We start from the raw sequence: 15,422 nt of genomic DNA, 5'->3' as shown, positions 1-15,422 counted from the left end.
ACACTTTCTAGTGGATAGCCAAATGGCAATTATGGTTATCCGTAGCGTCTAAACTAAGTATTACTATGTTACGGGCGCGTTAGTTTACTCCGGGTAGCCCCAGAAATTAGTTCCCCTTAAACCGCCCTTGATCATTCAACTCCTTTAAAAGTTGCGTAAAGCAACGAACTCTAGAGGTATTGGAACACTGGCAACACAGGACATACCACAATGTTATTTGTGCTAGTGTTGATGGTGAACATACCAAAAAGTTTATACTCCTAGACAAGAAGGAACTTAGAAACATTGTAGCATTACAACCAGTTACGCCTAAAAAATATTCTTCTTCTTCGCCTTAGAAATCATCTTCAGAAAACTAGCAAAGTGGATTCGACGGAGTGGTGAAAAGCACGGGGGATGATGAGACGCTGCACCATTTCCATTGCGGTTGAAACGGGATATCTTCTATAGCTGCCAATGCTCCAATTTATTGGAAAATAGTCAGCGCCTTTTTCAACCAACAAATCAATCAAGCAAGGAAATTGTCTCCTTAAACCAATGCAGGTAATTTATTTCTACTATGGATCCTACTGGTAATCACTTATTATACATTGTGACTAAGATGGTCCCATAAATTGTAATTTAAATTCCCGGTTAAATGATATTTCAAAAAATATATTTTGCTTGATTGGTAGGGCTGTCCTTAATTACTATGCCAAATATGAGTGCGATCTGTCAACCAGTTTATTTACAGTAGCTACATACTTAGTTCGGTACACCTCAGTAGTGCATTGTGACTTTTAAAATGGATAAAAATATCGAACAAAGAATTTGTCTAAAATTTTGTATTTCTAACCAAATTTCATGTGCGGCATCGTAGTAAATGTTAGAAAAGACTTACGGTGAATCAGTTTTATCAAAAACACAAGCTTACGTATGGTACAAAGCATTTAGAGACGGTCGAGAGATCGTTGAAGACATTTCTCGTTCTGGACGACTTTATACCTCTTGAATTGATGAAAATATTAAAAAAGGGAAGGAAGGATATGGTGTTTAAAAATCGTCAGGCAAGTGCTAGAGAGATGGCAAGAGAGCTCGACATCTCTGACGAGTCCGTTCGAATGATTTTGATGGATATTATTGGGTATGAAACGTGTTATAGCTCGACTCGTCACTGTAAACAGTTTTTTTTTGACATGCTTGATCGTGCGAATTTCGACCCCACATTCATGGAGAGCATTATAACTGCCGATAAGGTATGGGCTTATGAGTTTGACATGCAAACAAGTCAACAATCATCGGAATGAAGGAAAAAAATGAGCCGAAACCAAAAGAACCATGCCGAATGCGCTCAAAAATCAAGGTGATGCTCATTGCTTTTTCGATATTCTTGGTTTGGTGCATCATGAATTTGTTACTTAGGGACAGACGGTCAACAAGGATTTCTAAACGGCCGGAATTGTGGAAGAACAATTACCAAGATTGTGACGGAATTTAAAGCAAAAAAAGTAAAATGCCGCTCCGTGAAACCCGTTTTCAGTCGATCGAAGAGATAAAATAAAATTCGCTGAAGGTCATCTCAAAAAGTGTTTCGAGGACTCTAAATATCGTTGGCATTAACGTATTACATCTGGTGGTTTTCGTGCAGTGAAGAATCTCAGACAAAATCTCGCTTTTCTGCTATTTTTCTTAGACACACTTAGACGCCCACAGTTGATATTGTGATATTTAGTAACATCAGTTTGGTTATTATTTTTCATACTTTTTATAGTATTTTACAGGATATCGCAAAGTAAAGATCGCAGACCTAGTTATATTCTTTATGAGACATTTTGTCATGCAAGTTATCCTACTAAATTTTCAAACAAAAATCTTTTAAAAATTCCTCGAACAAGTTCTTCGAAGTAGTTCTTTCGTTATTTCCCATTCGGTTAGGTTAGATTAGTTTTGAGGTTCATTGGTGATAAATAAGTTGAGGAGATCGCACAACTTATGAAAAGGTGCTTTTGATCAATAATTGTAATATACCCCCACCATTAAAAAAAATTATAATTAATCAGAACGTTACGTAACTTCAAAACATCTAATAATAACAAAAACAGACTGGTATTTATTTCAACAATTTCTTTTCGATATTTATTAAGGTTTTTCTTTTAAACTAAGTTATCGATTACAGTTGCAGTATACTAAATATAAAATAATAAATTAAAAGCACATATTTTTTAAAACTTTTTAAAACTTGGTTTTGAAACGTTTTCAATTCACATTTTTCAATTATATTTATAATTATAGTAATAATAATTTCTTGCTTTTGTTTTTTTGTGTTACCTATTTTAAGATAATTTTTTAAATTTTTTTTTTTTTTAATTCAGCAAAATTTTTAATAATAATAATTTTTGTTAGACTTTTCCAATAATATATTATAGTTTAATTGTATGTATATGATTGTAGCGTTATAACAAGATTTTGAATACTTTATTTAACAATAAACAAAATAAAATATAAAAATTTTACAATGCAATTTTTTTATAAAAAATTATACAAATTTATGATTTCAAAAATTCGTTTTTAAAACAGAGTATAAACATATAAGTATTTATCTTCGTTTTGAAATAAAAATTAAATAATATTTTTTAAATTCAAAAAAAAAAATCATAGGAAATTTTTATTTTAAGAAAAAATATTTTAAATTTTTTTGAAGAAAATCATAATTTTGATAAAAATAAAATTAAAAAAAAAATATAATACAATAACACTTTTCGCATATTCGTTAGCATAATTATTTATACTTTGTTTCTTTTCCCTTTTAACTGAATTCGCTTGTCTGTTTTCTACATTTTACATTGTGTGGGGTATATATTTTACAGCGCTGCAGTTAACTATTTTTCACTTGCTTCTTCAACATTTTTTATTTGCCAATTCATTAGCAACCCCATTGTAAAGTTCAACGCACTCTCTCCACACCAAAAGTGCAATGCGCTCGCTTCCCAAAGCTTCACTTAAAATTTGTATTGTATATGTGTATATGTATCGATAGAAGCTTTCAGCTCTCCCATTCGTTTCATCATTCGTTTCACGCACTATCCAAGGCACTAGTTTCCCTTTCTTCGAATTCAGCGGCGTCTTTGCTTTGCTCATAACTCACTGGTAACGCTTGAGATCGTCCAAAATAAAATCAATAAGAAAATCATTTTCTGTTGTTTCTTTATCTTTTTCATCATCTGCTTTTCACACGCTGTTCAGTCTGTTTCATAGTTTAGCCTTTTCTCTATGACTCTCTAACGCTAAAAAGTCTCTGGACGTTGTCTACTACATTTGACTACTACTTAGAATGCTAATAGGTTTTTATTAGGGCCGCAACATGTTGTTTCTCCTCTTCCGTTAGGCCGTTCTTAAGCGTTCGACGCACTGTAAAGAGAGTTGTGAAATAAGTATGTGTTCACAAGTAAGAGTGGAGTGCAAATATGTGAGCAGATGCGTATGTTAATCAAGCAAAAATGGAAGTTATTAAATACATTTATACAAAGTAAGGCACGAAAACGTTTTCATATAATTTTTAGTCAGTATTGTGTAAAACGGTTATGATAAAATATAACTTATAAAGTGTAGGGTGAAATATGTTAGTACAGTAGAGGCCCGCTAATCCGGATCAATTAAAACCGGTCCCTATCCGGAATGTAAGGAAATCCGGATCACCAAAGACATATGTACAAATGTATCAGAACTATGTATTATGAAAAATTTTTTATAAATTTCTGTTTGTTTATTATAACAAATAATACACATGTTCCAAAAAAACAAAAAAAACTTAAACCAATAAAGCATAAAAGCGAATGTAGTGAATAATAAACATGTGATCCGGATTAGAGAATACTGATAGAGAATGCCGGTCCGGATTACAAGGGACATAATAGAAATTTTGAGTTTTTTAACCCTGTCCGGATTACAGTGGAATCCGTGGAATTAGGCCATGTCCGGATTAGCGGGCCTCTACTGTAACTTAAAGTTATTATTAGCCGTCTTCAATTCGACACTTTTCGTAACGTATGATGCTATCTTTTTGAGAACTTTTCGGTGCAACCACAGAGAAATTTTCCAGATGAATTCAATACTAGAGAGAAAATCGATATATTTTTAAGGTAGTGTAATCGCTTGGTAACCTATATCTTTTTGATTATTGCAGTTTGTGTAATTTATACCAGTTGGTTTAATCGGTAATCTGTAATATTTTCATTACTTCCGTTTTTGTAATTTATACCAGTTAGTTATATGCGCTTGGTAATATACGCAATATGTATATTTTTAATTATGCCAGCTTATGAAATGTATACAAATTGGTATACTCGCTTGGTAAATTGATAATTTTAATTATGTCAGCTTAAGAAATTTATACCAGTTGGTATATTTGATTGGTAATATATATCTTTCTGGTTGTGTCAGGGTATGCCATTTATACCAGTTAGTTCATCGGCGTATATAGCTTATACCAATTTGTATAATCGCTTGGTAATGTGTAATACTTTAATTATTTCAGCTTATGTAATCACTTGGTAATCTGATAACTTTGATTGTGTCAGCGTATGCAATTTATACCAGTTGGCATAATCGCTAGGTAATCTGTAAAATTTGCAACTTGTGTAATTTATACCAGTTGGTAATATATATATTTTGAACCCCAGTGTATGCCTTTTATACCAGCTAGTTTATCAACTAATACTAAATGGTATAATCGCTTGACAATCTGTTATATTTTGATTATTTCAGCTTAAGCAATTTATACCAAATGGTTTAATGTCTATCTTTTTGGTTATGTCGGCTTATGTAATTTATACCAGTTGGTTTAATGACTTGGTAGTTGGTATACGGACAACTTTATATAATATTCTGGGTTATGTTGGCATCAAAAACTACCCATGCCGACCTAAAACTGCAGTTTTTAAATTATCGCTCTGAAATCATGCACGAAAAGTCTTCAAGAAACTTGACATGGAATATTGACCAAGTCAACGATGCAGTCTCCGAAGAAGTTGTTGCAATCGGATCACTATAGCTTATAGTTGCCATACAAACTGGCCGCTCAAATTACGTTCATATGAAAGTTCTTTTTTATTTATGTAGGGTATTACAGCTTCAGTGCAAACGAAGTTAACGTTCTTTCTTGTTTTAAAATCTTTGGGTTAGTCAAGTCGTGCATTATTATAGAAATTAGTAATGTGTTGTCTGTCATATTATTTCAAAAATATATATTATAGTATAACCTATGTATGTATATAGCTTTTTGAATCTTTAATCTTATAACGGTCTTTTTACGATAAATTTAATATTAATGTTAGTAACAAGCAATTTATGTCTTTATTTTTGTTTTTATTTATTATTATTTTTCATTATTGTTTTAATGTTTCATGCAAGTTTTTTATGATTTTTAGTTGGCAACATTCAAAAACTTTCAAAATGCATTTAAAATGTCTTTCAAAAATCAAAAACTTCACTAAACGTTGGCTATTGCCAACAACAAAACAATTACACTAACCAATTTGGCCGTTATAACGGTGCTATGTCAGCGATCTTTCTATGGCGATGGTGCGCGTTCAACTGTGAATCCTTCGCGCGTGCGCGACCGCTTCACTGCAGCCAACAAAGCGCGAAACGAACGTGTTTAGCGAGTTGGGTTTTGACGATTTTGGTAATTTTTGGGTTTGTTATGATTTATTTAATTACATAAATTATTTATATTTTGTAATGAGAGATTAAAAGATGAGTTACAGGTACATAACGAGTTCCAATGTTAACCCAATTTTAAGTGTATGAAGATATATTTTTATTTTTGTTGGATCATATGAAATTAATAAAATAAAATAATACACATTTGTTTTAGATAAACTTATTTAAGTAGGTTAAATTAATTAATATTAAGTACTGAAAATATTTTTGGTTAATTTATAATAGTTTTGTATATTTACAAAATAGGATAACTGTGAATTTTATGTGATGAATGCCATTACAAAAATTTTCAATTTTTTTACACCATTTTAAATTTTTTTGGTGTGATTAATAATATTTTTGCTATTTTAATTTTAAAATTTTTAAGACACATAGAGTGTCTGTTTGTAAGTAAATGCGCTGATGTGTTTGCATGTGTTTTTGTAACTCGCTAATTGTCGTGTAGGCGCGTTTACATAGTCGATTTGTACGCTAGTGAAAAACGAACTGTGTGTTAATCAATGAATTCACGCAAATTTCCAAATTCACCACACCTTCTATCACCACATTACATACTAACTAGATATGAACGAGAGCATAAATTCCAAACTTACATGATTTGCGATCAGCATGGCGTGTGCGCTTCCGTTCGCGCGGCGTGGTACGTGTACCCGGCGCTTTGGTCGCAGTCTTCACCAACGATTCCAGTATCTCGTCATCGCCATCGGTGAAATTCTCCTCGCTCTGTCGTGTGATGGGCGAGCGCAGCTGTTCGGCACGTCGGCGACGCCATGTCAGTGTGCCACTGGCGTCGGGCGTATCCGCGCTGGCAGAGCCAAGCAGTTCCCTGTTTTGGAAAAATAACCAAATTTGAGTGAATATCTAAATTTATAAAAAAAAATTCCCTACTTCAACTCGGCGTCAGCGCGATCTTCTTTGGTTTTGAATTTGGCCATATCGATAATGAGCTTGCCACGCGTCTTATTGCGTTCGCGATGGTTCGCCTTCTTCTCCAGCTGTTGTTGTACGCGTTCGCGTGTCGTGCGATATTCCAGCGCGAATTCCGACAAAATGCGACAGAATTCATTGGGCTTCGATTCGGAGATGGTGTGTTGTGGCGCACCCAGCCACAGCAGGAACTTGCGGTATCTATAACACAAAATAATTTTATTATTTTTTACAACCACTAATTCTCTCTTGAAAAGTCAACCCACCTGTTGATCACACGTCGATGCACGATCTGTAGTATGATAATGCGCTCTGCGCAATCGGCTAGGAAGTCGACTAACTTCTGCTTCAGCTGTGGTGGACAATCGTGTTTGGCAATCAGCTTGAGTCGGTCCCAAGACGCCTTGCATTCAGTCTCTAATTGACTTAGGTTGTGTGCCAAATCGGAAAAGTCCGCCTTAGAAGCGCGCGTTATTGGTCCGATTTCCGAGTACAGATCTGTCGTATCTGGCGACGATTCCATTACCATGTGGCACAAGTGATGTAGCAGCGAATGTTTGTGTACGGTATCTTTGACCTCAGGTACCTGTGTAATAAAGCATTTAGTACTAGTTGACGAGATTAATGAAAATGGATATCCTTTAATTTCATAAGTGATATTTTCGTTTGTCTAGCAGACAAAAATACACAGAAAGCTCAAAGTACAATAATAAAATTATGAAGTTCCGTCGTCGAGAGGTAGAAGTCAGAAGACTAAGATGAAGTTTATCATTATTTAAAATCGGAAATTTTTGTTTTGAGTTCACGAAACGGTAGGTCCTTAAAGATTAAGGGTCTTAAAAGTTTTCTAAAACTTCTGTTTTAACATAGTCTTGATTCTATATTTGTGAGTTCTATATAAATCCATACATATAGAATCAAAACTATCTTAAAACAGAAATTTAAGACAAATTCTCTCCTTATTGAAGGTGTGTATCTTTATCCTTCCTATTTGAAGCCTCGATCTTATGGTATTTCTCTCTGAGGTTCTTGGTGCTTAGTGGCGATTATAAAGAGTCGGATTAAAGGTCCGTTCGTCGAAACGGTGTAGAATATATTGGAATGAAATAAACTTCGACTACCTTGCAGTTTCCGAGAATTAATAACAGAGAGAGATAGACAGAGATTTTTTATACTCGTCAGAAGGCTTTTAATTACCAAAACAACTTATAAAATTCTGTACAACTTACAACCTGATATCTACTGTGGGCTGTTTATAATTTCAGTTCTATGGAGGCTCAAACTGTAGCCTTCAAAACCACTATTTATAAGTTTTCATGATCAATGTGTACCCCGTTAATTTGCACTTACCTTAGACAAATACTCGATCTGGAAACCCTTAACTGGTGCACCGTTCAAAAATATTCCGACAGATAGGAGTGTGGACAGAATGCATTTGAAGGTGCGATTATTGCGTAGGATTTCGATACCCTGTTTCAGATCCATCAATGGCTCCGCAATTTCTTTCTAGAAAAAGAGTGAGAAAAAATTGTCATTAGTATTTATTATGTATTTATTATTTTTTTCATTGAATAGTGGGTTGTTAACTCACTTCGCTATTATCGAAATCCAAGCGGAATGCCCACAATTTTAAGCGTGCCCCCAACTCGGAAATGGAGGCCAATGTGAGTAGAAATTGTTCGGCGCTACCCAAAGGCAGTTCGGGATTGGCCATCTACAGGAAAATAAATGAAAATATTAGATGAATTAGGCTTTCAATAGAATAGAAAATATTTTATCAATGCAACGGTTATATATAGGGTGTTTTTTTTGTAATTATAAAATATTTTTATTAAAAAGTAATGTTATGAATATATATTTATAAATAAATATTGTTGAATACTAATGATCTCATTTGTATAATGTATGACAAATGAGAATAATATTCCAAATGAGATACCCTGTATTTTATAAATATTTTTTTAAAGTTTTCTGTCTCTTTTTTCCAATGTCCTGGCTTCCATACCTGCGCTTCTTGTATTTTGCCGCGCTCCTCATCGGTTGGCAACATATTCAATAGCTTATCGATGCCCTCGCGCGTCACCACCGTCGCGTCCATTTTCAATATCGCCGCTTTGATAGCGCGCGGTGGTGGCAATTTGGTCATCGCAATGTTGATTGCATTCGAACGTTTATGATCCAATACGATAATCTCTTTGCTTTTATTCAGTTCTTGTTGTTTCTGGAATATGTCATGTAACAACCGTTAGAAATATTATAAAGAAGATAAAAGTGCTCAGCAATTAAAATGGAGAGTGTAAACATAAAATAAGAGAATGAACGAGAGTTTGGTGAACACAAGATTTTACTGTATTTATTTATAATCATAGGTTATGTAGACAGTTGTGCTTGACAAACGATAACACTGTGTACCAAACCATAATGTGTTGTTGTGGTGTTGAAAGCGAAGTTTTGAAAATATTGGAATTATGTTGAAGCATTTGTGAAGATATGCGATAGTGATGGTATTGTTGTATGTAAAGCCCTCTAGATATAATACTACGATTTTTTAATGAGCTCATTTGCCCTGGTTTGCCTTGGTTTGACCCTGACTACTTTTTGATTTAATTTGAAATGCCTTGTAGAGATATGTTTTAAAAATTTATATTTTAAAATACAATTTTCTGATACAAGAATATTTTCTAGGGCTTAGAAACTTCTCGAAAATATTTTAATACAACTCACTCCTTTTCTCTTACCCGTCTGCAAAATAGAACTTAGCTTAATGTTAGGAAAATTAAACTGAATGAGTTCAATAACATATTACAATTGATTTAAATATTTGTCAAGCTCTTTCCAATGCTAGTTTGAAGGTAAAGATTCTATGGCTGTTTCAGAAGCTTTATGTAGGAACCTATTGTATTATAATAAATTACCGTCGTTTTCCTCCATAGCTATTGGAATCCTAAAAACATGAAATATTTTGAGAGCCCGGAGTCTCTTGAATACATATTGTTTATTTATGTGGGGTACTATACGAGGTTTGTTCAAAAGGTTTCACGAATTTTGTATTTCCTTAACATTTTTTTTTTTTATTCATATACTATACATAATATATGTGTATGTATATATATCCGTTTCAAAGTAGTCACCGCCAGGTATACTGCAACTCTGCCAGCTTTTTTTCTAATCCTACCAGCATTTAAAAAAAAAAAATTTTGCGATCTCTTTAGCTCCTCCTTCGATTCAGTGTTTATCTTCTCAAACGTAGCGTAGCGTCGCCCTTTCAAGGACCTCTTCAGTTTTGGGAACAAAATAAGTCACAAGAGGCTAGGTCTAAGGAATACTATACGTTGCCTGTGACACCATAAATGTGTTGCTTTGCACTTCAGATTCCTAATTGACTTAGTAACAGGTTTCATCCATTGAAGTAGCGTCGTACATTACAAATCCTTGCTACGATCTTTGGTAAGGGCCTTTTACAAAAGCTCATGATATACGACACCCCTTCAATTGAAGAAAACTGTTACTAAACATTCAAAAAGGCTTTATTAGCACAAAAAAGGTATTTGCGTACCAATATAACCCAACAACACAATCGAAAATCGAATGCACGTAGCCGGCGAAAATAGAACAATCGCGATACTTTTTGTAAAAACCTTGTACCTCGCCTAAAGACGATATTAAAAGTAATTAAATCAGATTGAAGAAGATTTTTTACTAAACATGAATAAAATATTTTTCATCTTTTTTAATACAAAATTAATATTGATTTTCTAAAATCAAAATTATTTTAGTTTTGTTCCAGTTAACAGTTCAATTGAAGATTTTCTTTTTATAGTAATAATAAATACTGATTTAGAGTATAAATATATTTTTTATTAAAATTTTATAAAATTAATTTAAATAATTTTTTTTGATAGTGTATATCTTTAAAAATAACATACTACATTTTTATTTAATTTAATTTTTTTTATGAAAGTGATAAATATTATTTTTAGTAAATTTAGTATACAAAATTTTTTAATTATAAAAAAATAATATTTTTATCATAAATTTTTAAATCAATATCTCAAAAGCTTTTGAGTTACAGCTTTCTAAATGTCTTCGCTCAGTTCAATCAGTTAATCAGTCCAGTTTTAAACGCATTTTGCTCGAAACAGCATTTTTAGAATTTGCTTAGGTGTGGTCTGATCATTATCATATTTTTCTGCATGTACTGTCTATAGTTTTCCATACAATATGCCAACACTTATTTGGTAGTTGCAAATTTTCGACACTATGTTGCCAATTTTCGTGTTCTAATGATCGAGCGCAATAGTGGAGGACCCTTTCTTAACACTGGCGAGATCGGGTGTAAAACAAAAGAAACTTAATACAAAAATTTTACTACTTTTATTATTAAAAATTGTATAAAGATACCCCCAAAATTTTAAGTTTTTACGAAAAAGTAACAAAATATAGAAATAATTTGCTTTTAAAAAATTGCATGAAAAAATATTTTTTTAAAAATACGTCTATGAGTATAAACAAATTAAATATATCGTACTACATACATACATATGTATATGTATGTATCGTATATAAAAATAAAGTTTTCTGCTACAAAAAGTCTTCAAAAAAATTTAAAAATGCATCTCAATTCATCACCTTGCGTTATCGTTATCTAATCTAAATCTAGCGTTTTCTAAGCTAAATCAAACTATAAGCTAAAACAAGCACGTGATTTATACATACATGTATATATAGTATGATATATTTTTTCGAACTATTTCCTCAATGACTGATTAGGACCACTTATAAATAGGTGGTAATCAGTACTTTCGGGACAAGCGAACCCCAATCATAAGCAGTAAATCACAGATTTAGATTTAGCTAATAATAAAAGCAACAACAATTCGTATGGGCTTGTTCAGACATTGAGAAACCGGTGGTTCATATATACATTAATGGAGGATATCATATTGTATATGGGCTGAATATAGAACAACAAAATAAAAACTACTTAAGTTTAAGAAATCAGATTAACACAACAGAAAAAAACAGAAAATCATAAAAATATTAGACACATTTAGGTGTTTTAGTGACCGAGAATGTGCGACACTAAACCAAGTGTAATATGTGAAAATCAAAAAAAAACTTTGCAGAACAAAAACTATTACATACAAACATACACATATGTAGAAGGCCGACAAGAAGTAGTGTAGTGTCTTGTGGAGAATGTGGAGATAGGCAATGCAGTCAATAATAAAAAACCAACACCAAAACTAGCAGAAACAAGGACCAAAATCAGAAAAAAACCATTGCACTCACCTCCTATAATTTTTTTATTTTTAATTTTTTTTTTAATTATAATTTTATTTTGGTTTATAATTTTTGATTTTATGTATATTTTTTTTTGTAATTTAATTTAGTTGCATTCATTGCAAGCATTTCAAGACATTGTTTTCAACATAGTAGGTACATATATAGTATATAGTTCGTTCCATTACAAATCCGTTGACATGTGGTGGAGTAGACACAAGTTGTTGGGTGGCATGTAGCAACATTGTATTGTTTTCAATTTGTAATTGCATATCATTTGATTGCAACAAATAAAACATAGAAAAGTAAACAGAAACAGAAATTTCATTGTACTGGTTTATTCACACAAAAGTTTCAAAAAAGAGTTCAATACTTAAGAAAATATATGTAAAACCAACCACCGAAATCACCACAAAAACTATATGGAAATTATTGCAAGAACAACATTTCACAGTTTTCACCCAAACAGGTTGTTAATCAAAATTGAAAGTTCCGTTATTTTTATCGAAAACGCACACTCACCTTAGTCATTAGATCTTTGGCTCTGGACTCGAAGAGATGCTCCAGCTTTTGCGTGTCCACATTGGAGGGTGGCAACTCATCCCAGATGGTTTTGCCAACCACAACGGGTATAAGGTCCTCACGCACTTCCTTCCAGAACAGTTTAACCTGTGTATAAATTAAAAAAATGAACTCCTAAATGTAGGCAACGATTTCCATTAAATATTCTGGTAGCAAAAGCAACAAATGCCTAAAAGTTGGCTGATTTTAGCGAAGACACATACTTAAATTATGTCTGAGGTCTGGATAGCATAAAGATAAACTTTTTTTCTAAAACTCCTAGAAGATACTCAGGGCCTCAATAGCGTTCAATTTAGACCAAACTTTAAATATAAAATTTTCTACCGCATAAAATAATGGAACTTTTCTTCAATAGAAATCTAAACTTTTCGTTGAATTTATCGTTTCTAAAAACGTAAAAAAATATTTTTTTCAACTTACCGTCTTCTTATTCTTCCTAATGGTGTTCGTGTTGCTCATATCACCATTCATCGAACCATTCATGGAGCTATTGGCACTATTCGTCATACTGCCGTAGCCACTATAGCTGAACATCGGCGGTGGCGCCATACTGCCCAGGCTATTCATGGGGGGTGGGCATACAATATGTGCTGGTGGCATCATTGGTGGCGGTATACCACCGCCGAATGGTGGTGGTGGTGGCGGAACACCAGCGCCCAGACCACGTGGCGCCAACACATCTTTCTCATCTTCCGAATTCAAATCGGTAAAGTCTAGATCACATAGGTTAAGTGGGCGTATCATATTGCGTACGAGCTCCTCCCAGTGCAGCTCATTTTCGGATTTTTTTGGCTCAATCTTTTTGACGTCTTGATCCAAGCTGGATGAGCTGGAAATTAAATTAAGTGAGGAAAATGTTATTATTAAGCAAATTTGAGTTTTTGAGTGAATATAAACTTTAGAAGCTAAGTATATGACAAACTTTTAAGCAGCAGAATGCATCCAAGCTTTTACTGTCTGTCGAGTGAAACGTTACAACTTTTCTACAAAAAAAAAACTTTACTATGCTAGTTATGATATTGGACTTAAAAAATCTGCTTTTCTCTTTTTAAGATATAAGTACAGAATACTGACTCCATCCGAAAACCATCGAATAAACAAATTTAAGCTAAATAATATCTGATGCGTAGGCACTATTGTCATTATTGAAACACCTGATGATAAAATTTGAATGCTCAGATCATAAGTGTTACCCCTTTCAACATATAATATCTGCTTCCAATATCAAAACTCTCAGCTCACTCTGATTTGTTTTCAAACATTTACTATATTTGTATGTAGTATCCTCATACCTAAAGCAATCAGGCTACTAATACATATGTATATGGCTCTTATTATTTATTACAAGCCCGAAAGAGGAGGATTTGCTAGACAGATAAAATCCAATCTCTCTGTATACCGATCATTTAGCGGTACAGAGCGTGTGTTCTTCGAATGCAACCGGTTGCCGGGGTACGAAGAGTAGTCGGCAATGAGCTGACCGACGAACTAGCCTGCTCTGCGGCATTGTCAAAGATCATGGTCCAGAACACTATAAAGAAGCTGCTTGCCAGGTTTAAGGAAATGATCAACCTCCCCCGAAACAAATTCCGGCTCCTTGCCCTGCTCTATGCAGGGTCCTAAAGGCTCAGGAAGCACTAGTCTGATATAAACACAGCCTCTTGCGCTAACTGCGGATTCTGCGACATGGAACATGAAAATCCAGAACACCTGGTTTTGGATTGGCCAGCAATTTTCAGAAGCAGGTTCATGTTATCAGAGTCTTCTACTTCCCCTCCACCAAAAAAAAAGAAAGAATTGCAGACTGTTGTTTTAGCGCTAATTGAAAAAATTAGTTGAACTTAGTATGTATTTCCTATTGAAGAGTATGGACTTCGTATTCTAGGTTAACCTTTCAATTAGAATATATGGACATTAGTTATAGTATATCTGACTTTGCAGGGAGTCGTAATGTGTTGAAAAATATATTTGAAAATCTACTGTCGGTGTTTCTTCTAAAAAACTACGATAATAATCGTTTAATTATAAGTTCAATATATTAGTTATCTAACAAGATTATAAAACGATACAACACCTGTTAGATTATTGAAATCTTATCAACCCTGAAGGTGGTCAGTAACGGGTGTATATGTACATATACTTGCATATGGTATAATACACGCTTGAAATAGGTAAATGAATTGAAACATTGTGTTAGGCTTATCACCTAACCATATTATATAGTATGCATATATACTTATATAATGTAGCTAATTTGTACAAGTATTAGAAATCATAAAACTTTCTATTTGAACGAGCGATTACAGGCGATCACACACTTTGCCAAAGCACATAAGTTACTTTGACAAAAATTATTGCAAATCGATAAAAAGTGCAATAAAGAAATAAAAATAATAAAATAATGTTGTAATGCAGCCTTTCAGGTATATAATGGCCTGCAGTAAGCGAGTTGATGCAACAGTTTCTTTAACGTTCTCCCACGTAGCAGCGCAAGAAAAACACTTTCCAGCAACATGGATGTGCGTAGTCTTTGAAATGTCAGTTTTATTTAAATAAATATAATATTTTCGCATTTTACAGTTCAACACTGCCTGCGAAAAAGCCAAAGCTTTCACCAAGAAGCCAACCGATGCTGAGTTCTTGGAATTCTATGGTCTCTTCAAGCAAGCCACCGTCGGTGATGTCAACATTCCCGCTCCCGGCGCTCTTGACCTGAAGGCCAAGGCGAAATTCGAAGCATGGAACAAGCACAAGGGCTTGTCCCAGGACGCCGCCAAGGCTGCCTACATTGCCACCTATGAGAAATACGCTCCCAAATACGCTTAAATTGTATGGTTTTGAGAATTCGAATAAGTTAACTGGATAAATTTTTATTGGAGTATGTAAAATAAATTAACTAAAAATTTGAACTGAATATTTATACTGTGCTG

General features: G+C 33.5%; 3 protein-coding genes across 8 annotated transcripts in view; 2 read left to right on the top strand and 1 right to left on the bottom strand.

Moving 5' to 3' along the window:
• Positions 1-2,811: 2,811 nt before the first annotated feature.
• LOC120778304 (FH1/FH2 domain-containing protein 3) overlaps positions 2,812-15,422 on the bottom strand; it is a 145,299-nt gene continuing 132,688 nt past the window's right edge. For 3 of the 6 annotated variants that reach the window (XM_040110092.1, XM_040110096.1, XM_040110095.1), the window contains 9 exons: positions 12,913-13,321; positions 12,433-12,579; positions 8,633-8,848; positions 8,219-8,341; positions 7,978-8,133; positions 6,894-7,213; positions 6,589-6,828; positions 6,294-6,526; positions 2,812-3,387 (listed from right to left, as the gene is read on the bottom strand). In XM_040110092.1, coding sequence (XP_039966026.1) covers positions 3,314-3,387; positions 6,294-6,526; positions 6,589-6,828; positions 6,894-7,213; positions 7,978-8,133; positions 8,219-8,341; positions 8,633-8,848; positions 12,433-12,579; positions 12,913-13,321 — 1,918 coding nt within the window. In that variant the 3' untranslated portion in view covers positions 2,812-3,313. Of the gene's footprint in view, positions 3,388-5,509; positions 5,605-6,293; positions 6,527-6,588; positions 6,829-6,893; positions 7,214-7,977; positions 8,134-8,218; positions 8,342-8,632; positions 8,851-12,431; positions 12,580-12,912; positions 13,322-15,422 lie in introns of all 6 variants that reach the window. The other 3 variants (XM_040110093.1, XM_040110097.1, XM_040110094.1) reach the window with 2 other exon arrangements.
• On the top strand, positions 14,951-15,414 carry LOC120778307 (acyl-CoA-binding protein homolog). The gene is made up of 2 exons (XM_040110099.1): positions 14,951-15,011; positions 15,073-15,414. The coding sequence occupies exons 1-2, from the start codon at positions 15,006-15,008 to the stop codon at positions 15,316-15,318; spliced, it is 252 nt and encodes an 83-aa protein (XP_039966033.1). The 5' UTR covers positions 14,951-15,005; the 3' UTR covers positions 15,319-15,414.
• The window catches only part of LOC120778309 (acyl-CoA-binding protein-like), a 1,468-nt gene continuing 1,036 nt past the window's right edge, over positions 14,991-15,422 (top strand). The window contains exon 1 of the mRNA XM_040110101.1: positions 14,991-15,011. Coding sequence (XP_039966035.1) covers positions 15,006-15,011 — 6 coding nt within the window. The 5' untranslated portion in view covers positions 14,991-15,005. The remainder of the gene's footprint in view (positions 15,012-15,422) is intronic.

Source organism: Bactrocera tryoni, chromosome 5, assembly GCF_016617805.1.
Source record: "Bactrocera tryoni isolate S06 chromosome 5, CSIRO_BtryS06_freeze2, whole genome shotgun sequence".
NCBI lineage: Eukaryota > Metazoa > Arthropoda > Insecta > Diptera > Tephritidae > Bactrocera > Bactrocera tryoni.
Note: the sequence above shows the minus strand (reverse complement) of the source record. Positions and strands in the feature narration are given on the sequence as shown.